Here is a 27,568-nt window from a genome sequence, read left to right on the forward strand (position 1 = left end):
ATTTGGTCTGGGAAGCTGCCAAGAGACTTACAACAAGGAACTGCAGGAATTTCTGGCAAGTACTGGTTGTGTATTGAATGTAACATCAATCTATTCTTCATATCTGGCCTGTGGATAGAGTGGCACGACAGAAGCCATTTCATACAAAGAAAAACATTCAAGCCAAGCTATATTTTGCCAAAACCTACTTAAAGTCTCCCAAAAGCTTGTGGGTAAATATGTTAAGGTCTGATGAGACTAAAGTTGAACTTTTTGGACACAATTCAAAAATTTATGTTTGGTGCAAAGCCAATACTGCACATCACCAAAAGACAAACATACCAACAGTGAACATTTGTACATTTTAGACTTTGAAGGTTGAAAAACCATGAAGGAACACATATGAAGAAGTAAAGTAATGTGTGAAACAAACCAGATTATCTGTTAAGTCTTAGATTCCTCAAAGTATTCTTCTTTTTACTCTGATGACAGCTTTATATATACTTGGCATTATCTCAAGCAGCTTCATCAGGAAGTCACCTGGAATGGTTGCCAATTAATAGGTGTGCCTGATCAAGAATTCATTTTTGGGATCATTGTCATTCAAAAACTATTTGCGACCATCAGGTTGGTTTTGCAGAGGCAGTATTGGCACACAGGTCCATATATTGCTAAGCCCTATTCCACAACTGTTCTAATCAAGAATATGGCAAGAAACATTTAACTGAGTAAAGGAAAATGACATTCCATCATTACTGTAAGACATGAAGGTCAGTCCACATAGAAAATTGATGGAACCCTGAAGGTATCTTCACGTGCAGTCATGAAAACTGTCAATCGCTATGAAGAAATGGACTCTCATGGACCAACCCAGGAAAGGAAGTCCCAGAATTACCTCTGCTGTAGAGAATTAGTTTATCAAAACTAATAGCTTCAAAAACTGTAAATTGACAGCTCCACAGATAACAGCTCTCATAAATGTTGCAAAGGCATCAAGTAGCATGCACATCTCAGTATCATTCTGTTTAGTGGAGACTGTAAAAATCACGCTTTTATGGTCGAATGGTTGTAAAGAAGCCACTACTGATGACCACAAACAATTTGAGACTTGTTTGGGGCAAGCAGCATAAGGACTGGGTATTAGGTCAGTTGAAATCTGAATTCTTGTCTGCAGAGTCAAAATTTTAAATTTTTGTGCCAACTGCTATGTTGGTGCACCTGAAGACATTGCCTCTATAGTCACCCAATCTAATTTGGGATTGTTTTGGATGAGTGGGACTGAAGAGTGAAGGTCTCTTCATGGCGTTGCCCACATAGTCTCCAGCTGGAGTCCAGAAGCTGGAATGGAGCAATGGAGGCTAAAATGGAGGTTGGTTCTCTTTAGCGATGAGTTCTGCTTTAGTTTTGGAGGCAATGATAGCCAGAGATTGGTCTCGATACAACACTAGGCCTTCACAAGAGAACATATCAGCCATACACTGTGTGCAGAATTATTAGGCAAGTTGTATTTTAGAGGATTATTTTTATTATTGATTAACAAATATGTTCTCAATCAACCCAAAAGACTCATAAATATCCAAGCTTAATATTTTTGGAAGTTGGAGTGGTTTTTTTAGATTTGGCTATCTTAGGAGGATATCTGTTTGTGCAGGTAACTATTACTGTGCAGAATTATTAGGTAACTTAATAAAAACCAAATATAATCCCATCTCACTTGTTTATTTTCACCAGGTAAACCAATATCAGTAAACAAAATTTAGAAATAAACATTTCTAACATGCAAAAACAAAAACCCCAAAAATTAGTGATCAGTATAGCCACCTTTCTTTATGATGACACTCAACAGCCTTCAATCCATAGATTCTGTCAGTTGCTTGATCAAAATTGCATGCAGCAGCCACCACAGCCTCCCAGGCACTGTTCCGAGAGGTGTACTGTTTTCCCTCCCTGTAGATCTCACATTTTATGATGGACCAGAGGTTCTCTATGGGGTTCAGATCAGGAGAACAAGGGGGCCATGTCATTATTTTTTTTTCTTTTAGACCTTTACTGGCCAGCCACGCTGTGGAGTAGTTGGATGCATGTGATGGAGCATTGTCCTGCATGAAAATCATGTTTTTCTTGAACGATACCGACTTATTCCTATACCACTGCTTGAAAAAGTTGTCTTCCAGAAACAGGCAGTAGGTCTGGGAGTTGAACTTCACTCCATCCTCAACCCGAAAAGGTCCCACAAGTTCATCTTTGATGATACCAGCCCATACAGTACCCCACCTCCACCTTGCTGGCGTCTGAGTCAGAGTGGAGATCTCTGCCCTTTACTGATCCAGCCTCTGGCCCATCCATCTGGCCCATCAAGAGTCACTCTCATTTCATCAGTCCATAAAACCTTTGAAACATCAGTCTTAAGATATTTCTTGGCCCATTCTTGATGTTTTGTCTTATGTTTCTTGTTCAAAGGTGGTGGTTTTTCAGCCTTCCTTACCTTGGCCATGTCCCTGAGTAGCGCACACCTTGTGCATTTTGATACTCCAGTAACGTTGCAGCTCTGAAATATGGCAAAACTGGTGGTGAATGGCATCTTGGCAGCTTCACGCTTGATTTTCCTCAATTCATGGGCAGTTATTTTGCGCCTTTTTTGGCCAACACGCTTCTTGCGACCCTGTTGGCTATTTGCCATGAAACGCTTGATTGTTCGGTGATAACGCTACAAAAGTTTGGAAATTTCAAGACTGCTGCATCCCTCTGCAAGACATCTCACAATTTTGGACTTTTCAGAGCCCGTCAAATCTCTCTTCTGTCCCATTTTGCCAAAGGAAAGGAAGTTACCTAATAATTAAGCACAGCTTATATAGGGTGTTGATGTCATTAGTCAACACCCCTCCTCATTACAGAGATGCACATCACCAGATTTACTTAATTGGTAGTTGGCTCTCAAGCCTATGATGCTTGGAGTAGAACAACATGTATAAAAAGTATAATGTGATCAAAATACTCATTTGCCTAATAATTCTGCACACTGTGTATTTCTGTTATTGTGGTGTTGCTGACATGTATTGTAGCCAGATACCTTATTCCAGCTACACTAAAAGCTCTGCTTTGATTTGTCATTTTCTTGGCTTTGATTTGGTAGTGAAACTAATGGTAGAGGCATATGTTCAAATTGTCCTAGCAGCTGTTTTTCAACACAACACTAGGCTGCATGTTGCTTGTGCTACTGTGATCATCCTACATAGCCTAAATGTTCTACCATGGCCTTAAGCATCTCCCGACTTGTGTTCCATCAAGCACACCAAGAATGTCATTGGTCCCTGCAAAGGGAGCTGCCTGCATCAGATCTTGATGATATCAACACCCTTTATCAAGGTGTGCACAATTATTAAACAGTTTGTTTTCCTCAGGCATCAAAACTATGAATTAACACATGTGGAATTATATAGTTAACAAAAAAGTGTGAAACATCTGAAAATATGTCTTATATTCTAGGTTCTTCAAAGTAGCCACCTTTTGCTTTGATGACTGCTTTGCATACTCTTGGCATTCTCTTGATGAGCTTCAAGAGGTAGTCACCAGAAATGGTCTTCCAAAAATCTTGAAGGAGTTCCCAGAGATGCTTAGCACTTGTTGGCCCTTTTGCCTTCACTCTGCGGTCCAGCTCACCCCAAACCATCTCGATTGGGTTCAGGTCTGGTGACTGTGGAGGCCAGGTCAACTGGCGTAGCACTCCATCACTCTCCTACTTGGTCAAATAGCCCTTACACAGCCTGGAGGTGTGTTTGGGGTCATTGTCCTGTTGAAAAATAAATGATGGTCCAACTAAACGCAAACCGGATGGAATAGCATGCCGCTGCAAGATGCTGTGGTAGCCATGCTGGTTCAGTATGTCTTCAATTTTGAATAAATCCACAACAGTGTCACCAGCAAAGCACCCCCACACCATCACACCTCCTCCTCCATGCTTCACTGTGGGAACCAGGCATGTGGAGTCCATCCGTTCACCTTTTCTGCGTTGCACAAAGACACGGTGGTTGGAACCAAAGATCTCAAATTTGGACTCATCAGACCAAAGCACAGATTTCCACTGGACCAATGTCCATTCCTTGTGTTCTTTAGCCCAAACAAGTCTCTTCTGCTTGTTGCCTGTCCTTAGCAGTGATTTCCTAGCAGCTATTTTACCATGAAGGCCTGCTGCACAAAGTCTCCTCTTAGCAGTTGTTGTAGAGATGTGTCTGCTGCTAGAACTCTGTGTGGCATTGACCTGGTCTCTAATCTGAGCTGCTGTTATCCTGCGATTTCTGAGGCTGGTGACTCGGATAAACTTATCCTCAGAAGCAGAGGTGACTCTTGGTCTTCCTTTCCTGGGGCGGTCCTCATATGAGCCAGTTTCTTTGTAGCGCTTGATGGTTTTTGCAACTGCACTTGGGAACACTTTTAAAGTTTGCCCAATTTTTCGCTCTGACTGACCTTCATTTCTTAAAGTAATGATGGCCACTGGTTTTTCTTTACTTAGCTGCTTTTTTTCTTGCCATAATACAAATTTTAACAGTCTATTCAGTAGGACTATCAGCTGTGTATCCACCAGACTTCTGCACAACACAACTTATGGTCCCAACCCCATTTATAAGGCAAGAAATCCCACTTATTAAACCTGACAGGGCACATCTGTGAAGTGAAAACCCTTTCCGGTGACTACCTCTTGAAGCTCATCAAGAGAATGCCAAGAGTGTGCAAAGCAGTCATCAAAGCAAAAGGTGGATACTTTGAAGAACCTAGTATATAAGACATATTTTCAGTTGTTTCACACTTTTTTGTTAAGTATATGATTCCACATGTGTTAATTCATAGTTTTGATGCCTTCAGTGTGAATGTACAATTTTCATAGTCATGAAAAGACAGAAAAATCTTTAAATGAGAAGGTGTGTCCAAATTTTGGTCTGTACTGTATATACAGTGGGTACGAAAAGTATTCAGACCCCTTTAAATTTTTCATTCTTTGTTTCATTGCAGCCATTTGGTAAATTCTAAAAAGTTCATTTTTTTCTCATTAAAGTACACTCTGCACCCCATCTTGACTGGAAAAAAACAGAAATGTAGACATTTTTGCAAATTAATTAAAAAAGAAATACTGAAATATCACATGGTCATAAGTATTCAGACCCATTGCTCAGTATTGAGTAGAAGCACCCTTTTGAGCTAGTACAGCCATAAGTCTTCTTGGGAATGATGCAACAAGTTTTTTACACCTGGATTAGGGGTCCTCTGCCATTCTTCCTTGCAGATCCTCTCCAGTTCCGCCAAGTTGGATGGTGAATGTTGGTGGACAGCCATTTTCAGGTCTCTCCAGAGATGTTCAATTGGGTTTAGGTCAGGGACAGTCAAGAATGGTCACAGAGTTGTTCTGAAGCCACTCCTTTGTTATTTTAGCTGTGTGCTTAGGGTCATTGTCTTGTTGGAAAGTGAACCTTCGGCCAAGTCTAAGGTCCAGAGCACTCTGGAAGAGGTTTTCATCCAGGATATCTCTGTACTTGGCCGCATTCATGTTTCCTTCAATTACAACCATTTGTCCTGTCCGTGCAGCTGAAAACCACCCCCATAGCATAATGCTGCCACCACCATGTTTCACTGTTGGGATTGTATTGGGCAGGGGATGAGCAGTGCCTGGTTTTCTCCACACATACCGCTTAGAATTATCACCAAAAAGTTCTATCTTCATCTCATCAGGCCAGAGAATCTTATTTCTCATAATCTGTGAGTCCTTCATGTGTTTTTGAGCAAACTCTATGCGGGCTTTCATATGTATTGCACTGAGCAGAGGCTTTCGTCGGGCCACTCTGCCATAAAGTCCCGACTGGTGGAGGGCTGCAGTGATAGTTGACTTTATGGAACTTTCTCCCATCTCTGGAGCTCAGCCTCAGTGATCTTGGGGTTCTTCTTTACCTCTCACACCAAGGCTCTTCTCCCATGATTGCTCAGTTTGGCTGGATGGCCATGTCTAGGAAGACTTCTGGTGGTCCCAAACTTCTTCCATTTAAGGATTATGGAGGCCACTGTGCTCTTAGGAACCTTGAGTAATGCAGAAATTCTTTTGTAACCTTGGTCAGCTCTGTGCCTTGCCACATTTCTGTCTCTGAGCTCCTTGGGCAGTTCCTTTGAGCTCATGATTCTCTTTTGGTCTGACATGCACTGTGAGCTGTGAGGTCTTATATGGACAGGTGTGTGCCTTTCCAAATCAAGTCATATCAGTTTATTAAACACAGCTGGACTCCAATGAAGAAGTAGAACCATCTCAAGGAGGATCACAATGAAATGGACAGCATGTGACTTAAATATGAGTGTCTGAGCAAAGGGTCTGAATACTTATTACCATGTAATATTTAATTTTTTCTTTTTTAATACAGTTGCAAAAATTTCTACATTTCTGTTTTTTTTTCAGTCGAGATGGGTTGGAGAGTGTACTTTAATGAGAAAAATATGAACTTTTTAGAATTTACCAAGTGGCTGCAATGAAACAAGGAGTGAAAAATTTAAAGGGGTCTGAATGCTTTCCGTACCCACTGTATATGGTATATCATATGCATTTGCTTTAAATATACAACATCGTAATATCCCTTTAATTAATAGATGTTCCTACTAGAGATCAATGAATATATTCAAGTGGCATGACATTCTACCCAAATATTTCAAAAATCCAGATGAGCCAAAATGCACATTTTTTTTACATTCACTTCTGTGAGGATTCAGCAGTTGATGGCTGCCACTTTGCTGATCGCCAAAGAGTCAAGAAAAGTTAAAAAAATGAAAAACAGATATATACCCTCCTTGTGGCTCACATCTATGGCCCATTTGCTCCTCAACGTTAACCATCCATCCTGGGCCTCATCAGAGCTGGAAGTCCCAGTCTAGCGTGAAGAGTTCTGGGGCATTCAGCAGTCATGATGGTGATAAAAAGATGTGACCAGTACCAGATGGCTGATACGACGTGCAGAAGGGCCGAAGAGATGAGTGTTAAGGTGAATATAAGTAAGTCTAAAAAAGACCACAACTCATTATAGGGGGCATTAAATTAACGGAGAATAACTTCTCAACAAATCAAATTTCCCAGCAAAATCCATGCTAACAATCAAATTGGAATTTTGCCTGATCCGCTCATCTATAGTCCCTACCTCTGAATTAAGTATACTTCGCTATGCAATATGGTAATAAAAAGTGAAAATCGGCACATTTTCTGATTTTTAAGTTATAGTTATGTTTTTTAGGCTTGTATATTTGAAAGAGAAAAATGAAAAGTGTATTAACCAGATTCCTAAAATTAACATATCATATGACTTGTCATATTAATGTTAAAAAGATTGAGTAATGAGAATGGGCAGTTAGGTGGAGTTTATACAAAAGGCAGGCACTTTGAGGATATGCTTTGTTCTAACGTGTCTTTGTGCGATAGAAGAAATCATTTCTATACTCTGCGGGTGTAAGAGCAACTATGGCTAGAATCATTAAAGTGGCACCAGTGAAATTACATACCTTGCTCGTTTAATCACAACCTCCTGCAGCTTGTTGGCCATATTGTTGAATGTTTTCTTGTACTATTCCATTGTTGGAAATTCTTCTCTTTGAAGCAAGGCATAATCAATGATATCTTATTTAAGTGTGTTATTATGTGTTATTTTCTTTTCATCACCAACCTATCAAAATACAGATTGAAACAGTGTGAAATTCTATGTGACTAATAGCATATTAACCAAATCAAGAAAATAAAAATCTAAAGGGCAATGATAATGCATTATTCTCACTGTTATTTACTTTCTTATTTATTTTACTTGCTGGCCTATTTAGGAAGTGGAGGTTTGTATACATTTGCTTTGTTTTTACCTTCTCAATCTATTGCATGCTGTGATCTACCTTATGTTATAGATATTTTTCTTTTCTTAATTATATCTTTAATAAAGTCTGTGTTGTCTTGTCCTCTAGGATGATTACTTCCGTACTTGGAGTCCTAGCAGACCGTTTGATCAAGGTAAGTTATACTATGTATAAACTGTTATGTATCCTGCAAGTTAAAGAACTTTAAGGGGAGTTTTATAATTATGGAAGATAATTTAATTTTATGTTTAAAAAAGATTGGTTGTTTTAAGATCCATATACACATTACATGATATTTAACTGGACCCGCTGATAACAACCATTTGTCATCTCTCAGCTGACAGATTATGTAATATGAGCAATTCCATAGATGATAAGGCGATTACTACAAGGAAATTTTGGGGAAGGCAGGAAAGATAATTGTTCTGCCAATAGCTATTTAACATGTATGGGCATTTTTGTAGTTTACATCCTACTTTTGAAAGACGCACTCCTCCTCCCATCAAAGTTTTTATCCCCTTAATATATTGCAATCATCATATTATATTGCATTGTGTACTTACAATAACTCATTTTACCTTTCTACCCAGCAAATTCTTCTCTTTTTTCTGCTCTATGTAGAAACAGAAAGTATCTTTTTCCAGCTGTGACCTCTGCCAGGGACTTTTGAAGTGACTTACAGAGAAAATTGAATTCCTGTTTCTACATAGATCTTAGAAGGATTCAGCTAGTCAGTTTTTAATCACATGATGTTATAGGCCTAATATATAAAAGAGAAGAATTAGCTGTATAGAAAGGCAAAATGAGCAAAGGTACACAGTGCCATATAATATGGTGATTACAATATATTAAGAGGATCAAAAGTTAAATGTGAGTGATTTTTTAACTTTCTGCCCATACATTTCCATGTTTGCTTAGACAGGTTCAAGCATGCTTCTTTTCTAAGATTGACCTATTTTCCCCAGTTTCCTAATTAATTATAGCCAAGACTAAAGTGCTAATAAATGCCAAGATCAATGGCAGATAAGGGTAATAGGATGCATTTCTGTATTACAGTATATGTAATGTGGGGTAGGCTTTGCATCTGGAACTGTAATGGTTGTTATTACTGGTCACCACCTAGTATCAATTACTCATTTAAATAGCCAAGATGATGCTGATATACTAATATTGTATTATTTTAGATAGTAATTGTTAGGTGTTTGCTGGATTTGAAATGGGTTCAGAACCATCAGTGGACTCTGTGGTCTCCCATTCTGGTCCAGCCAGGGCTGATGCTGCTCAGCATCATCATCATCAGTCCCAACGCCTAGCTGGTGCACGATATGTACAGGTTGTCTCTTGGGTCTTTGTTCCTAGCAACATGAAGGATAGGTTGCGGAGGGAGACAGGGCTGCTAAAGCCTAAGTCCAGGATTCTCTGTACTGAGCATGCCCGTGATATGGCGGACCGTGATTGGTGGTTTGGGAGTCAGCTGATCCGGTGACCTGGCACTGCCTGATTGGTCGCGGGTGGCGTCACCAAGGGCTTAATCTTTAAAAAGCCTGCCCACAAACATGGCGGCGCGTTCTGATCATTGAGCTGTGATGGTGTTGTGTGGACGCTTGGTCTCTTGGGCTCCACGTGTGCTTTAGTTTCTGGCAGGCAGGTTTAGTGGAAATAGGCAGGCTTAGATGAAATAGGCAGGTAGCTTCATCTGACAGTCTGTCTCCGACAAAGGGGTCGCCTTACACCCCGAGCAGTCTGCAGACACCCTATTCCCGGTACCACCTGTAAGCCACGGGGAGAGATACTCCTTAGTCCGGTAGCACGCCGGCTGGGAGCACGTATACGCCAGCGTGAGTCACACACGCATCCTAGCGCCAACTGTGTAGTCCCTGTGCTGTAACAGGACTACAGATACATTATTTATCGCACTTCTCTTTTGCAGTTAACGGAGATAGTGCGAATCCCTAATCCCGTTCCTGTGTGCAGTAACACGGAGGGGATTGTTATTTAAGTTGGTTGTTTTACCTTCTCACCCGGAAGGTGTTCGGCCGCAGTCCACCAGGCTGCATCGCGGACCCCGGGTTCGGTTGCTTTCCATTATTTAATAAAGTTGTTTGTAACCGTCCCCCTAACAGTAATGTTCTTTAATAATTAAAGACTTGTCATGCCTGGAAATAAAGTAGTTGCCTACCCTTAAATATATAAAGATTAAAAGGCAATTCTACTTATGCTTTTGGCGACAAAAGCAAAGGTTAAATAAACTACTTAAAGAGAACCTGTCATCAGTATTTTATACTCAAAATTGATGGCACGTATGTAAAGATGCCGTAAAGAGCATCTGTCAGCAGATTTTTACGATGTAATCTGAGGACAGCATGAGGTAGGGGTAAAATACAGATTTCAACAATGTGTCACATATCAGGCTATGTGTTGTTGTTTACTTACGATTAAGGTTTTATTGCCTGGTGATTATCACCAGCTAGTCCAACTCTAGCTAGTCATACCCTTCTGTGATAAGCAGCTCATTGTCAATAGACAATGTAAATACAGATCCTTGTGTGGATGGGGGCAGCTTTTTAAAGATGTGGTCCACTGCATTGTATAATGCCCCCATCGTTGCCATATGTGCATGTGAGCAGCGCTATCACTGCTCGCTCAGTCCACGTCACGTGACCCCGCTGATGTCACGTCAACTTCCGGATTTCCTGTATTCACCCAGGAATGACTCAGTAGCACGCACCCCCCTGATTGACTGGGCTGTGTCCGGTGTTTCACCGCATGTCACAGCCCAGTATCCAGCACTTTCCCTCTCTCCTCTGCTTTCATTGGCCACAAGCGCGCACTGGATACTGGGCTGTGACATGCGGTGAAACACCGACCACAAATCCAATTTATAATCTCTTACCAAATTATGAATTTTTATTATTCACTTCATAAAATATGCATATTTTTTGACATGCTTGGCATCACAGTATTTTTATTGACATGGAGAGTCATGTTGTCTGTTCATTTTTACCACATATAAAGAGCACAAAAGCAAAACCCCAAAACAATAACTGAATTGTGTTTTTTTTTTTCACAATTTTACCAGACTTTAAAGATAACATGTCAGCAGGATTTTGCAAAGTAAAGCACACACATAGCCGAGCTTCTACTGTACATAGTACCTAAGGAGGATGAATAAGGGACCAAATCTCCAAGAAAAAAAAAATGCCCACCCCGATGCTTAAAGATATCAGTAAATGAAAACTTCATATAAAGATTACACATAAACCACCAAAGTTATCATTTTAATCAGTATCCCAGCGCCAATATGACTATGTGTGTACTTTACTTTGCAAAATCCTACTGACAGGTTCTCTTTAAATTCTTTTTCCTGTTTTCCAGTACATTGTATGGTAAAATGATTAGTGTCCTTTAAAACTACATGCTTCAGAGAAAATATGTTTTAATGAACCACTCCAGGTTTTTTTTTCCAGTGCTTTAAATGTAAGCCCCCAGGGTCCGGTAATATACTCACCCTCCGGCATCGTCACCTTTTTTTTGCACGGCTCCGGGACCGCAACGCGATCTTGTGAGCGTAGCTTCTGACTGTTCGAAAGTCAGAATCTATATCTCAAGCTCTCACTACAAGTCTATGTGAGCCAGAACGAGGGTATCATAAACTTGTATTGAAAAGTGACCTCCGCACAGTTCCATGAAACACTGGAGCTGCCAACAAGTCACTTTTCGCCGGAGACTGATGGGAGCGATGCTATAAAACAATGATGGCAGCAGCAGGTGAGTATGAGACAGGTGGCAGAGGACTAATATTTAAAGAACCATTCCAGCGGTGCAATAAAAAAAAAATGCTGTAGTGGTGCATTAAAAGCCATCGTGGATCAAGCCATAGTCTCCCTGCCCGCTCCCCTTGACTTTCAGGTTTCTTCCTGCATGCATGTATAGTTGAGTAGGTGAGTAGAAGCCACTGAAGACCCGCCTGTCCGACTAGTAACCTATGTGGCTTGGTCCCCGGCGGCTTTTAAAGTATATTTTTCTATGAAACGCCATAGCACTTCAAAGTCAAACATACAGTACCTCTCTGAAATCATACATCCATGGTCTGATACATGTTGCCATTAGATTGGGCAGCATGTATGAGCTGGCAGGTTCCATTTTAATCACAATTACATTTGTGGATGCTTTTGGCACATGAATCTTTGATATATGTTTACTTTCCCCAATTTATAGTACCTTAGGAGATTAAAACTAAATAGAACATTGTTGGATAGTACTAGTAATAATTTTGCCTCTTTCTTCCATAAAAAAGGCGTTTGGCTTTTGACTTTATTGCAAGTCCTTTATTCTGCCGCAATTGTAATAACATTATTTGCTATTCTGTACTTTGTTGACCTACTCATGTGGGTTTTTGGCTTAAAGGGATAATCTAAGCTAGTATAGGATAAGTTCCCAAGTGAGGAAGCCCTTTTGAGACTCAGAGCTGTAAGGCATTTATGGCTTAGAGTAGTGCACAGCTGTAGCATTAACTTTTTATATATCTATTGATTTATTTCCTTTGATTATGATTTGGATTTTTATGGCATATTAAATAAAAGTCACATTTTAGCTTGTTTTTATTTTTTTCTTTATGAGTCTAGAATATGTACTAGTACATTTGATCCAGGGTTCTAGGACTGATCGCCTTTTCTCGGGGTCAAGAAGGAATGTTTCCCTGTGATGCAAATTGGCTGAATGTGTCCTGGGGTTTTTTGCCTTCATCTGGATCAACAGATTTAGGTACAGGGATTTTAGTAATACCATAAGAGTAATACAAACAAATAAAGCTAATTAAAAAATTATAAACTGGTTCATTTGTAATTGTAATAGTGCAGTAAGGCCTAGTTCGAGTAAGATAGTGTAGGTAGTACAATTGTGGGAGAAAGGTTGAACTTGATGGACCTAGGTCTTAATTTAACCTACGTTAGTATGTTACTATGTTAGAATAAGCTTTAATAGACTTAGCCCCCTAGCATAATAAATCCATTTTCAGTGTATACTGCTGTGTATTTAGTGTTTTTGTACAGAAGGAACATTTCCTAAAAACATGCTATATGACCTTCTATAGAGGTATTTAAAAGTAATGAACATTTCATAATGCTTCTATGCTTTCAATTGTATTCTAAAGCAATATTTTACTTTGAAGCACAAGCTGAAGAAATAAATATAAAAGAGACTATTATTAAGAAAAAAACATCCTTTGTTTTTGTAGGAAAACACATACTTTGTTGTCATAAATGGCTAAACCCTTTGATTGTTTAGCTGCTATGTTCAAATCATCAAATCCGCTAGATTTAAACTTTTTCCCAAAGCATCAGAAACAAGATTTTGCTGCCCAAATAGAGTTATTTAGTTAAAACAAGTGTAATAAATGTATCATTGAGAAATAAAACTTAAAGTGGGTTAAAATGATGAGTGTAATAACATTAATTCCATATATCACGTTATAGATTAGAATTTTTTTAAGAAATATAGGACTAATATTCTCTAAGATATTTGTCATGGTGAAAAAGAGAAAAACAGGCTGGGACCCCTGGAGCAAGAAACATCTGAGTCATTGCAAGGCTTTGCTGTTCTATTCCTCTTCAGAAGCAAGCATGAAGGATTCATCAGGCTTCCAGGCAGCAAAACAGAGTATGATCCTAAACTTCACATATATTGGAAGCTTTGATGAATGCTTGAATATGTCTGTAAGAAATCACCAGAAAAATTCCAAGTAGAATTAAAAGTGATGCATGATAAGTTTAGGTGAGCACACAGATCATTTACATTTCTTGGTGACTGATATTAAATGATGCAGTTTAAAGGAGCGTGTGTCTTTGTACTTGTCTAATTTAAACCATGGGAGATATAATGATATAAAATGCTTTATGTAAAATGTTTTACGTTTGCTGTCTCAATTTTTTCTATTGGAACCAAAGCTGTAAACTTACATCTAGTTGACCAGTCTAACATGAAGGGTAAAGGTGTCGAATGAACAAACAATTTCAGTGGAACTGGGCAACCATCTAATGTGTAATGGGGATGGGGTGTCCCGGCTTTCCTCTAATGCAGTTTTCAGACGGAAAAAAGGATTAGACATTGTTGGATTTCAGCAGTCCTAATCCTTTATACTAATGGGAGGTTAGCCACCATGAGAAGTGTCTGGCAATGGCTTACTCCCTTCTCCCAAATGAGAATACATGTGGGAGATCAGAAAGAATAATAGTTGGCCGGATGAATATTCTCTAGACATGATTGCGCTACGACTTATTGCTAAGGCAATTATGAAAATACTTTGTTTTTATACACTGTACAGTATTCATAAAACAATCAATGGAATCACTTAAAAAAAGATAAAAAAATAAAGAGAACTTCACATAAAAGCTAGTTCTGACATATAATAAGTATTGTTTGACATATAATCGGTATTCTAAATAAGCCATTATATATTTTATATTAAGTGTGGAGTAGAATCATTCATCTTCGTTTTTGAAGCCATAGGGGGTTTGCTTGTTTATACTGATCAATACCAATTCTATTGGCACTTCTTGATGGTAGTTCTTAGTAATGTACAATATGTGAAAAAAGACTAGCCATGTCCTTGTATGTCACTTATGACTCTATCATACTTAAGTTCAACCTTGATCGGTAATTTTTATTTGCTGTCTCTGTACCTCATAAATACAGTACATATCATTGATTTCAAAGTGCAAGATACTATTAACCCCTTTACGACCCTGTCAGTAATAGTACGTAGCGGCTCCCTGGGCCTTACAGACCAGCTACGTACTATTACGCACGCTGTGATCGCGCCCGCATACAAGCGGTGGGAGGCGATCGCCGCCGGGTGTTAGCTGATTGTCGCAGCTGACAACCGGTGCTATGTGCCAGGAGTGTTCCTGCACTGCTGCTGGCACATTAACCGCTAAAATGCTGCTATAGAAGTCGATCGCAGCATTGCGGGGGGAAAGGGGAGGTAAGCGCTGATACTTCCTCTGCCAGTGTCCCGTGCTGTTTGCAGCAGCTCCCGAATATTGTCATGGTGACCTGATGTCGTCATGAAAACATCCCAACATCCGGGTCACCAGACAGCAGGACGTTACTTTGGTCATGTGCAGTGCATGACCAAAGTAACTTCTCCCTGTTCAGTACTGAGAGGCTGCATAGCATAGGGAGCTGCCGCTCTCCATGCTATACAGCCGATTAGGGTGCAAAAAGTGAAGGTCCCATAGTGGGACAAAGTCTAAAAGTAAAAAACGTGGCAGAAAATGAAAAAAAAAAATTGTAAAAATATAAAAAAAGAAAAGAAAAAAATAATCCCCCAAAAATAAAAATATATTGTACCCTTCATATTTATTTATTATGAACAAAAAACCAAAACAATAAAAGTACACATATTTAGTATCACCACATCCGAAATGACCTGACCTATAAAACTATCCCACTAGTTCATCCCTTTAGTGAACGCTGTAAAAAAAAATAAATGAAAAATGAAGCAAAAAACAATGCATTATCATCATACCACCAAACAAAAAATGGAATAACACGCGATCAAAAAGATAAATGTAAATAAAAATGGTACCGCTGAAAACGTCATCTTGTCCCGCAAAAAACAAGCCACAACACAGCTCCATCATTCGAAAAATAAAAAAGTTATAGCGCTCAGAATAAAGCAATACAAAAAATTATTTTTTCTATAAAATAGTTTTTATTGTGTAAAAGCGACAAAACATAAAAAAACAATATAAATGTGGTACCGCTGTAAACGTACTGACTAGTGATGAGTGAGTATGTTCTATTAACCCTTTCGGCGAGTATGCTCGGGCCGAGCACCGAGTAGTTACAGCTGCTTGATGTTATGTTTGAATCACTCCCGTCTGCATGATTTGCGACTGTTTGACAGCTTTAGTACATGTAAGGAATGTCTATTTCTTACACATTCCTCACATGTATTAAAGTTGTCAAACAGTCGAAAATCATGCACACGGGAGTGATTCAAACATAACACCGAGCAGCTGTAACTACTCGGTGCTCGGCCCGAGCATACTCGCCGAAAGGGTTAACAGAACATACTCGCTCATCATTAGTACTGACCCGAAGAATAAAGCTGCCTTATCAATTTTAGTACACGCAGAATGGCATAAAAAAAAAACAACAACAATTCCTGAATTTTTTTTTTATTTATTCTGCCTCCCAAAAATTGGAATAGAAAGCGATCAGAAAATGTCACGTGCCCAAAAATGGTCCAAATAAAAACGTCAATTTGTCCCACAAAAAACAAGCCGTCACATGACTGTTGGCCGAAATATGGAAAAATTATAGCTTTCAAAATATGGCGATGCAAAAACTAGTCTTTGTAAAAAAAAAAGCATCTTTTAGTGTATGACAGCTGTCAATCATAAAAACCCGATATGAATTTGGTATCGCTGTAATTGCACTGACTCAAAGAATAAAGTCGTCTAATCACTTATACCGCACGAGGAACGGAGTAAAAAATAAACTTTAGGGTTAGGTTTGTGCTAGGGTTAGGGCTGTGCTAGGGTTAGGGTTGTGCTAGGGTTAGGGTTGTGCTAGGGTTGTGTTAGGATTAGGGTTGTGCTAGGGTTAGGGTTGTGCTAGGGTTAAGGTTGTGCTGGGGTTAGGGTTGTGCCAGGGTTAGGGTTGTTCTAGGGTTAGAGTTGTGCTAGGGTTAGGGTTGTGCTAGGATTAGGATTGTGCTAGGGTCAGGGTTGTGCTAGGGTTATAGTTAGGTTAGGTTTGTGCTAGGGTTAGGGTTGTGCTAGAGTTTGGGTTGTGCTAGGGTTTGGGTTGTGTTTTAAGGTTGGGGTTGGGATTTTTTCAAAAGTGAAAAAAAAAAATGATGACGATATGGCGACCAGTGTTGAACACATCTGCTCGCTACTTGAGTTTGCATCGGGGACTCGGGTATGCACCGAGTATCGCGGGTGCTCGAGTGACATGCTCTAGTCTCTGCCCCATATGCTTCGTGGTCAAAAATAGTTGCATGGATTGCCTGCTATGCACAAGTGATCGCCGCTTGTTTTTTTTGGGTGTCTAATAACTGTGAAACATTCGGGGCGGGGACTCGAGCATGTCACTCAAGCTCCCAGCAGAATTGTAAAATTGGCCTGGTCATTAACATGCAAACCACCTTGGGGGGTAAAGGGGTTAAATGAAAAAATAGGAAAGCGCAAGAAATTCATAATATGTAAGGGCCAATGAAAAACAGAAAGAAAGACAGGAGATTGTATCTTTTTAGAAAATCTTAGTCCCCAGCTGCAGTTTGTTATAAAAAAAACAAGTGTCTTACTGACCGTCACTGGGTCCAGTGCTGAGTCTATGAAGCTCCCCCCAATGCCCCCATTTTATGGTATTGGATCATGTGGATAGTATGGCCAATCTTTGAGATTTGTTCCTCTGAGGGGGCTTTCCCCCTATATGGGCAGAGCCGCTGAGCTCCGCGATTAGCTGCAGTACTGTTGACATAATGTCAGTGACACAACCAATGCTGGACACTGAGAGCAGTGCCAGAGATTCAGTGCTGGACCCAGGGATGGTGAGTGAAGCTTTTATTTTTTATGAAAACTTGTAGCTAATGACAAAGATTTTCTAAAAAAAGGACAACCTTTTTAAGACTAGAACACAAAGCTAGGATGAACAGAATATGGAATACCAGTATAGAGTTCAGAAAGAAGTGATGATTCAATATCTCTGGTGGTCTGTTTGTAACAAAAAAAACAAACAAAAACAAGCAACATTATTTTTGTTCATTGGTATGTCTGGTATAGCATCTAGAAATAGAAGAAGAGCTACAATTTCAGACTCCTACTATGGACAAAAATTGTCCTTTTTCTTTTATTTGGATAGGTTAAAATTATATTTTAAAGCGCACCTGTCAGCAGGATTGTGCTCAGGAAGCTACATACACTGTCAGGTAGGCAACATTACACCGATTAAAAAGATACTTTGGTTGATGAAATCTGTCCTGTGGTTCTTGTTTAATCTTTACTTTCAGATTGTAGATAATGATATGCTCGTGGTTCGGGGAGGAACTGTGGGGGGCGCTCTATCTGGTGCTCTGCTTACATATTAATCTGTATGCTCTTATGACAGCTCACTGTGCCTTCACTGACCTGCCTCCTATTTTACCTAGCCCCTACTAGATGCATTATGTAAAATAGGAGGCAGGTCAATGAAGGCACAGTGAGCTGTCATAAGAGCATATAGATGAATATGTAAGCAGAGCACCAGATAGAGTGCCCCCCACAGGCCTCCGCGAAGCACGAGCATATCGTTATCTCCAAACTGAAAGTAAAGATTACATAAGAACCACAGGATGGATTTCATAAACCAAGGTATCATTTTAATCAGAGTAATATTAACCACCTGACAGTGTATGTAGTTTACTGAGCACGATCCTGCTGACAGGTGCACTGTAAACATTTTTGGTGTCCATAATTCACTGTGTAAGCCAATAGTATAATCTAATCCTTTTACAGTAATAAAAGAAAAGAAAAAAAAATCAGTAATATGTAAGATGTCACTGAATGTTTATGTTCATTTACATTAATCAGTATTCTTTTATGAAAATATGTAAAAACCTCCTCTCTTCCTATGACCTTTTTAGAAAGATAACATCTTTTATTTCCCTTTGTGGATTTATAACGGAATTAAAATGTCCACCATATGCTACTTTCTTATATTGTGAATTAAACTACGGCTGTTACTAACGTATTGTAATCCTTAAATATTTCGTAAGAGAAACAGTATTCACAGTGCTCTTTTGTAAAGTTTAAAGGGATTATACAGGACTATATATTTTTTTACTGTGGGTTTAAGAACTAATTGGTAACTACCTGCCTGTTCTACCCATAGCAGATCTCAGTTGGCACAGAGTGGATACTGATCGCTCCTTCTGGTGATTCTGCAGCTTCCGCTGATATCACTTCGACAGACCAGTGGTTTCTCTTCCACTCAGCTCTGTTGATGAGACGTGACTGCCGATGTTATGCTGATAGTCAGCCGGCTCCCTGCTGCATAACTATGGGGAGCCGTCTGTCAATCAGTATGACATCGGCAGTCACGCCCCATTGACAGAGCAGATCGGAAGAGGATAAACTGCTCTATTGAAGTGAAGCAACTGAACCACCAGCAGGAGTGCACAATGACTGCTCTGAGCCGGTGCCAGATAGAATAGGCAGGTAGTTGCTAACTAGTCAGCCTATTCTTTTTTTTTGGCTCATAGTAAAAAAATAATGTAGTCCTGGATAACCCCTTTTACACTTATCGTTTTATTTTGTGGATTTAATTTTTAGGCAATGGTATCAATTTTGAAGACATGTAATAAAAAAAAGACATGTTGAAATCTGTCAGTAAGTGCTAGTCACTGTTATTCCTGTGGTAGCTGAATAGCTTTTATACTGTAAGTCTGGCTGAAAATGAAGAAATAAAAAGCATGATAGGAAAATAGAAATCCTCTGCTGTCCTTTTCAATTTGACTCAAATTTCTGACTCAGAACAAAAAAGAAGAGAACAAATTATTTATTAAATTTCTTTATTCTCCAAGTGTTATTCATGCAGGCATAGCAGGAGCATACTTTATCCTGATTTGTACAGCGATATTTCCTTAATACTCGAGCTTACAAATATAAGCTTATTTGTAAAACTGAGTAAATACTCACAAAGGAAAAATGTCAATATACACAGTGCATACTGTTATGGCCGGGTTCACACAGCATGCTATGGAATAGTTTTTCAAAGGAGCATCACTTGTAACTATACATTAGGTACCCCATATTGGATAATAATGCGAACATCAATGGCCTAGAACATTTATTACCTACAATTCACTCATTGAAGATACACAATGAGAGTTATGAAGCAGTTGCCATATTACTGTATTTTTTTGGACTATAAGACGCATCTAGGTTTTAGAGAAGGAAAATAGGAAAGAAAAATTTGAAGCTAAAAATATGGTTATGACGCACTGTTATGGGGGATGTGCTGCTGACACTGTTATGGGAGTAATGTCCCCCAATTCTGTACTAATGTCTCCCATCCTGGACCCCTTCCTGTATATGTGTCCCTCATCCTGGTATATATGTCCCTCATCCTTGTATATGCATACTGGGCCCATCCTAGTATATACATCCCCCATTCTGGGCCCCTTCTTGGTATATACAGTATATATTCCCCATCCTTGTATATATGTCTCCCATCCTGGTATATATGTCCCCCATTATGGGCCCATCCTGGTATATATGCCTCTTGTTATGCCGCACACATAAAAAAATAAACAATTCTCCTCACCTTCTCCCCGCTCCCCAGGCGTGTGGCGTCCTCTTTTGATGCCGGCAACTGACTTCATCGTGTAAGTGGCAGCACATGATGTCACTGTCATACTCCCCCAGTCACAGGCACACCGAAGGCAGGAGCAGGGTCATCGCTGCAGGAAACTGGTGGTGGCAGGAGCATTAAATATTAATTTCTCCATTAAAGCAAAATGAATGTTCACTGCTCCCCACCCCATAATCCCGCCCACCTCTCTGTGCCAGAGTCAGTGATAGTAAAAATCTTCACAGTCATTTCCTATCACTAACCTCGGTGCTGAGAGGTGGGTGGGATTATGCGCATTGGGTGCAGTTACTATTCATTTTATTTAGTGGCGGTCACATGTGTTTGCACCACTCCTGCCGCCACCAGCTTCCTGCAGTGGCAACCCTGCTCCTGTCTCCTGTGACCCTGCTCCACCACCACCCACCACAGCGAGCTCTCCCCTACAGGAACATTTGGACTATAAGACACACCTTCATTTTCCTCCAAATATTTTGGGGAATAAAGTGTATCTTATAGTTTGAAAAATACAGTATATAATCTACTGTTTTTTCCATAGTTAAAAGATACAAATAGAAATATACCCCAAAAGTTGAAAAAAAATAAAAATCAATAAAAACCATGAATGTTAAAAAATCTGTAAAAACACAAATGTGCATCTTTTACAATAAAACTTTAAAAAATACACATTTCTAGAAATCTTATGTCTATGATAATTCATGCAGCAAGTTTATAGCATCAATTATGATGATTGGTATTTGTTGCAAAGAAAAAATTAAAAACTCCAGAAATTTTTTTTTGTTGTTCATTTTTGTAAAGGAAAGTTTATCAGGTTTGTCCCATGTTCTTTCTTCTGTCCCCCTCTCTCACAGCTTCCTACTTGCTGAGGGGGATGGGCTCCTTATGACTGGCAGTTCAGATCAGTGGCATGGTTCTACCACCGGCCCATACTGTCTGCTTTCTGATGCTGCAACAAGAGGCAGTTTAGTCTCTGTTGCATCAGAGGGGTACTAAAGTCTAGAAAACTGGCCTCACTGATAGATTGCAGAGGTGGCCGGTAACCTAAGCAATAAGCAGTAAATAATAAAATTGTGAATCGTTTTATTCTTGAGAACAGAGTGGATATTTAATAAGAACTGAATTGTTTAGGTGAGCAAATTGATTCTATGTGAATTAAATTCTTGCTGTATTGTTAGGATTTCACTGAGTCCAGCCTTCATCTTTAAAGTATGCAAATAATTTTAATTAAAATAATATCCTATCAGTTGGTGTATAACAATCCTATACATACTTATGTACTTCCTGTGTTACAACGGGCACAGACTAAGGTGCTGATGTCTTGCACTCACATACCTATCGAAAATGGCAAGTCAGGGAGCCAGTGACTCTGTGTCCTGCTCAAGTTTTAACTGTATTTGTATCCTCATATAGCCCCTACTAGCTTTGTGTATTTCTAGTCTGAGACTCACATAAATCATTTACAAAAATTACATATGGATAATAAATCTGTGTTCCAAAATTACTCTGTACCACAAAGGGGTCACCATTTTTATTTGTGTTTTTGCATATGTTGATTATTTTTCATATATCTTATATTTTATCAGCATATAAAGCTGTTTTCATGTAATTTTTTGTCATTTTTACACATCCATTGGTGTGAGTTAATGAACTAATTCCATTTCTGATTAACTATACAAATTAAATTAAGCCCACTTTTAATCTATCTACAATCTATAAAGGAATATAAGGATGTCAAAACTTGGGCTTTACGCAAGCACATGGTTGACTATATGGAGAGAATTCACTCAAGTACTTGCACACCTTGATGAAGAAAGTTGAAGACTTCCGAACCATTTAGGAGCAAAAACACAATTTGACCACTTCAAGCTGATATTGCATTCTTTGTGATGTACCACTCTGGGACTCTCCATTACCTCGCTGTTTGACAACCATGTTATCGGCCTGAGTGCGGCTATTTCAGCAGCAAGATCATCCTCAAGAACGCCAAGGGATTTTATTCATTTTTGTGCCAGCAATATTGGATCCATAGTGTCCTTTACAGCTCACTACCACCATCTTCCTTGGAAAATGAGTCTGGGAACACGCTTGCCACAGTAAGCCTTTTCCTTTTGAAGAGGTTCTCTAAGTCATGTATGGACACCAGATCCTATTATTTTGCTCTGTGACTGTGGTTCATTATATACCACACTCCCTACAAGGGACTGTATTGAATTGCGTGATCCTAGGTGCATAAGTTATTTTATGTCACTGTGTATGTGGTTTCCCAGTACATAGATTTATTGGCCATATGTGATATTTTATAAACAGTATACAGGTATCTGTTTTATCTATTGCAGCAGGTTCACCATACCTGTGGAGGCTCCAATGTTATCCATTACACTCACCATTACAAAAATTGTATCTTTCTTGTATTTCCTTTATTCAACACATTTCTACACCGAACTAGCTTCTCAACACCTTTTTCATCATTTATGGATTGCATGCTCACTAAGCATTGCTTTCACCCCGAGCCATCTTTCTAATTAAACATTTAATTGTAATTATCCTGTGCATTCTGCTTGTTAAGTTCAGCAGGCTGCCTTTACATAGTTATTTGATCTATTCTTTCAATATATTATTTTTAAAGGGGTATTCCCATCTCAGATATTTATGGCACAGGGTTTGCCATTAATGTTTGATAGATGCAGGTTCCATCTATGGGATCTGCATCTATGTCAAGAACAGAGTTCCCTGGGTTGTCTCGTGGTCTTACCATATTCAATTGATGAATAAACAGAAAGTGTTTTTCTGTAACATTATCATATAAGGGAAGGGATAAAGGAGTTCATTAATGTGTCCCCATCCTTTTTCCTCCAGGATATGGCAGATGACTGCCAGCTCACAGTGGGGTGGGGTTGGGGGATTTGGGTTGAAAAAGATGGACAAATGTATCTATTACATATATATATATATATATATATATATATATATATATATATATATATATATAGTACAGACCAAAAGTTTGGACACACCTTCTCATTTAAAGATTTTTCTGTATTTTCATGACTATGAAAATTGTACATTCACACTGAAGGCATCAAAACTATGAATTAACACATGTGGAATTATATACTTAACAAAAAAGTGTGAAACAACTGAAAATATGTCTTATATTCTAGGTTCTTCAAAGTATCCACCTTTTGCTTTGATGACTGCTTCGCACACTCTTGGCATTCTCTTGATGAGCTTCAAGAGGTAGTCACCGGAAATGGTCTTCCAACAATCTTGAAGGAGTTCCCAGAGATGCTTAGCACTTGTTGGCCCTTTTGCCTTCACTCTGCGGTCCAGCTCACCCCAAACCATCTCGATTGGGTTCAGGTCTGGTGACTGTGGAGGCCAGGTCATCTGGCGTAGCACCCCATCACTCTCCTTCTTGGTCAAATAGCCCTTACACAGCCTGGAGGTGTGTTTGGGGTCATTGTCCTGTTGAAAAATAAATAATGGTCCAACTAAACGTAAACCGGATGGAATAGCATGCCGCTGCAAGATGCTGTGGTAGCCATGCTGGTTCAGTATGCCTTCAATTTTGAATAAATCCCCAAGAGTGTCTCCAGCAAAGCACCCCCACACCATCACACCTCCTCCTCCATGCTTCACGGCGGGAACCAGGCATGTAGAGTCCATCCGTTCACCTTTTCTGCGTCGCACAAAGACATGGTGGTTGGAACCAAAGATCTCAAATTTGGACTCATCAGACCAAAGCACAGATTTCCACTGGTCTAATGTCCATTCCTTGTGTTCTTTAGCCCAAACAAGTCTCTTCTGCTTGTTGCCTGTCCTTAGTAGTGGTTTCGTAGCAGCTATTTTACCATGAAGGCCTGCTGCACAAAGTCTCCTCTTAACAGTTGTTGTAGAGATGTGTCTGCTGCTAGAGCTCTGTGTGGCATTGACCTGGTCTCTAATCTGTGCTGCTGTTAACTAGAGATGAGCGTTGTTCTACTCGAACTGTTCGCCAATCTCAAATTTGAGCTGTTTTAGGCGGTGTTCGAGCCGTTCGGCGAACACGAACGATTTGAGAAAAATTCGGCTGTTCGAGGTTATGTTCATAACTGTTCGTGCACCAAAATCATAACTGGATTTTTTCTCAGTAATGATGAAAATTAATGTTAATACGCAGTTTGAGTGTACAGCGGGGTGGGGGGAGGGGCAGGGGATGGATCTCTGCAGGAATAATGAAGATCTCCATTTTTTTTTCTCTTTCCCGCATTTACAGTGAGGAGGTGCAATCTGTCAGCCTATCAGCAGCGCACACACGGAGCGAAGTGCTTTTTTTCACACAAGCAAGGGCATGTGTCATTGGCAGTGTATGTCACATGTCCTTGCCCTATAAGACCAAGCCATTTTCCCCGTCGCCACCATTTTCTCACTGCTGCAGCTGCGTGTTAGACGGCACCGCTGTTGCTGTGTGCGCTATACCTTGTTAATTTCAAGCCAATTTTCGCACAAATCTACAGATAGCTTGGGAGTAGGGAATAGTTGTGATTGCAGTCCTTTTAAGGACTAGGTTACAGCATTTCTTACGACTTTTATCAGGCAGGTCTGTGCTCTTAAATAGATAGGTTGTGGGAGTAAAGACTAGAGATGAGCGTTGTTCTACTCGAACTGTTCGCCAATCTCAAATTCGAGCTGTTTTGGACGGTGTTCGAGCCGTTTGGCGAACACGAACGATTTGAGAAAAATTCGGCTGTTCGAGGTTATGTTTGATAACTGTTCGTGCACCAAAATCATAACTGGATTTTTTCTCAGTAATGATGAAAATTAATGTTAATACGCAGTTTGAGTGTACAGCGGGGTGGGGGGAGGGGCAGGGGATGGATCTCTGCAGGAAAAATGAAGATCTCCATTTTTTTTTCTCTTTCCCGCATTTGCAGTGGGGAGGTGCAGTCTGTCAGCCTATCAGCAGCGCACACACGGAGCGAACTGCTGTTTTTCACACAAGCAAGGGCATGTGTCATTGGCAGTGTATGTCACATGTCCTTGCCCTATAAGACCAAGCCATTTTCCCCGTCGCCACCATTTTCTCACTGCTGCAGCTGCGTGTTAGACGGCACCGCTATTGCTGTGTGCGCTATACCTTGTTAATTTCAAGCCAATTTTCGCACAAATCTACAGATAGCTTGGGAGTAGGGAAAAGTTGTGATTGCAGTCCTTTTAAGGACTAGGTTACAGCATTTCCTACGACTTTTATCAGGCAGGTCTGTGCTCTTAAATAGATAGATTGTGTAGTAAAGACTAATTGTAATTGTAGTCCTTTTCAGGACTAGGTTACATCAGTTCCTATCAGTTTTTGCCAGGCAGGTCTGTGCCAGTGCTGTGCAAGTTTTTTTCACAGCATTTGGCTGAATCTAGCAAAGCTAATCCTTTTTGGCCTATTGCAGAGTGTGTTAGTCAGTGGAGTAGCCTATCTGTGTTGCAAGATATACCACCTGTGTATAGAATACCAATTTTTTTACTGCACCTAGTGAAGTAAAATCTTTTGGGCATAGCATCATTCTATTAGTCCATCTATACTGACCTCCATCAGGTTGCAAATTGAATATAATTTTTTTCTGCATCTAGCTCTGAAAAAATATTTGGGCTTCTAGCAGTGTGTGGGACTTGTTCTATTAGTCCATCTATACTGACCTCCATCAGGTTGCAAACTGAATATAATTTTTTTCTGCATCTAGCTCTGAAAAAATATTTGGCCTTCTAGCAGTGTGTGGGACTTTCTCTATTAGTCCATCTATACTGACCTCCATCAGGTTGCAAATTAAAAATAATTTTTATCTGCATCTAGCTCTGAAAAAATATTTGGCCTTCTAGCAGTGTGTGGGACTTTCTCTATTAGTCCATCTATACTGACCTCCATCAGGTTGCAAATTAAAAATAATTTTTATCTGCATCTACCTCTGTAAAAATATTTGGGCTTCTAGCTGTGTGTGGGACTTGTTGTATTAGTCCATCTATACTGACCTCCATCAGGTTGCAAACTGAATATTATTTTTTTCTGCATCTAGCTCTGAAAAAATATTTGGCCTTCTAGCAGTGTGTGGGACTTTCTCTATTAGTCCATCTATACTGACCTCCATCAGGTTGCAAACTGAATATATTTTTTTTCTGCATCTACCTCTGAAAAAATATTGGGCTTTTAGCTGTGTGTGGGACTTGTTCTATTAATCCATCTATACAGACCTCCATCAGGTTGCAAACTGAATATATTTTTTTTCTGCATCTACCTCTGAAAAAATATTGGGCTTCTAGCTGTGTGTGGGACTTGTTCTATTAATCCATCTATACAGACCTCCATCAGGTTGCAAACTGAATATAATTTTTTTCTGCATCTAGCTCTGAAAAAATAGTTGGCCTTCTAGCAGTGTGTGGGACTTTCTCTATTAGTCCATCTATACTGACCTCCATCAGGTTGCAAATTAAAAATAATTTTTATCTGCATGTAGCTCTGAAAAAATATTTGGCCTTCTAGCAGTGTGTGGGACTTTCTCTATTAGTCCATCTATACTGACCTCCATCAGGTTGCAAATTAAAAATAATTTTTATCTGCATCTACCTCTGAAAAAATATTTGGGCTTCTAGCTGTGTGTGGGACTTGTTCTATTAGTCCATCTATACTGACCTCCATCAGGTTGCAAACTGAATATAATTTTTTTCTGCATCTAGCTCTGAAAAAATATTTGGCCTTCTAGCAGTGTGTGGGACTTTCTCTATTAGTCCATCTATACTGACCTCCATCAGGTTGCAAATTAAAAATAATTTTTATCTGCATCTAGATCTGAAAAAATATTTGGCCTTCTAGCAGTGTGTGGGACTTACTCTATTAGTCCATCTATACTGACCTCCATCAGGTTGCAAATTAAAAATAATTTTTATCTGCATCTACCTCTGAAAAAATATTTGGGCTTCTACCTGTGTGTGGGACTTGTTCTATTAGTCCATCTATACTGACCTCCATCAGGTTGCAAATTGAATATAATTTTTTTCTGCATCTAGCTCTGAAAAAATATTTGGCCTTCTAGCAGTGTGTGGGACTTTCTCTATTAGTCCATCTATACTGACCTCCATCAGGTTGGAAACTGAATATATTTTTTTTCTGCATCTACCTCTGAAAAAATATTGGGCTTCTAGCTGTGTGTTGGGACTTGTTCTATTAATCCATCTATACAGAGCTCCATCAGGTTGCAAACTGAATATATTTTTTTCTGCATCTACCTCTGAAAAAATATTGGGCTTCTAGCTGTGTGTGGGACTTGTTCTATTAATCCATCTATACAGACCTCCATCAGGTTGCAAACTGAATATAATTTTTTTCTGCATCTAGCTCTGAAAAAAT

General features: G+C 39.5%; 1 protein-coding gene across 2 annotated transcripts in view; it reads left to right on the plus strand.

The window, feature by feature from the left end:
- Nucleotides 1–27,568, plus strand: part of SPOCK3 (SPARC (osteonectin), cwcv and kazal like domains proteoglycan 3) — a 572,172-nt gene that overhangs the window by 193,216 nt on the left and 351,388 nt on the right. For both annotated transcript variants that reach the window (XM_073644316.1, XM_073644308.1), the window contains exon 3: nt 7,948–7,993. In XM_073644316.1, coding sequence (XP_073500417.1) covers nt 7,948–7,993 — 46 coding nt within the window. The remainder of the gene's footprint in view (nt 1–7,947; nt 7,994–27,568) is intronic.

The sequence above is a fragment of the Phyllobates terribilis genome, unplaced genomic scaffold (genome assembly GCF_046119375.1).
Source record: "Phyllobates terribilis strain yellow unplaced genomic scaffold, ASM4611937v1 Scaffold_1__5_contigs__length_1240528914, whole genome shotgun sequence".
Lineage (NCBI taxonomy): Eukaryota > Metazoa > Chordata > Amphibia > Anura > Dendrobatidae > Phyllobates > Phyllobates terribilis.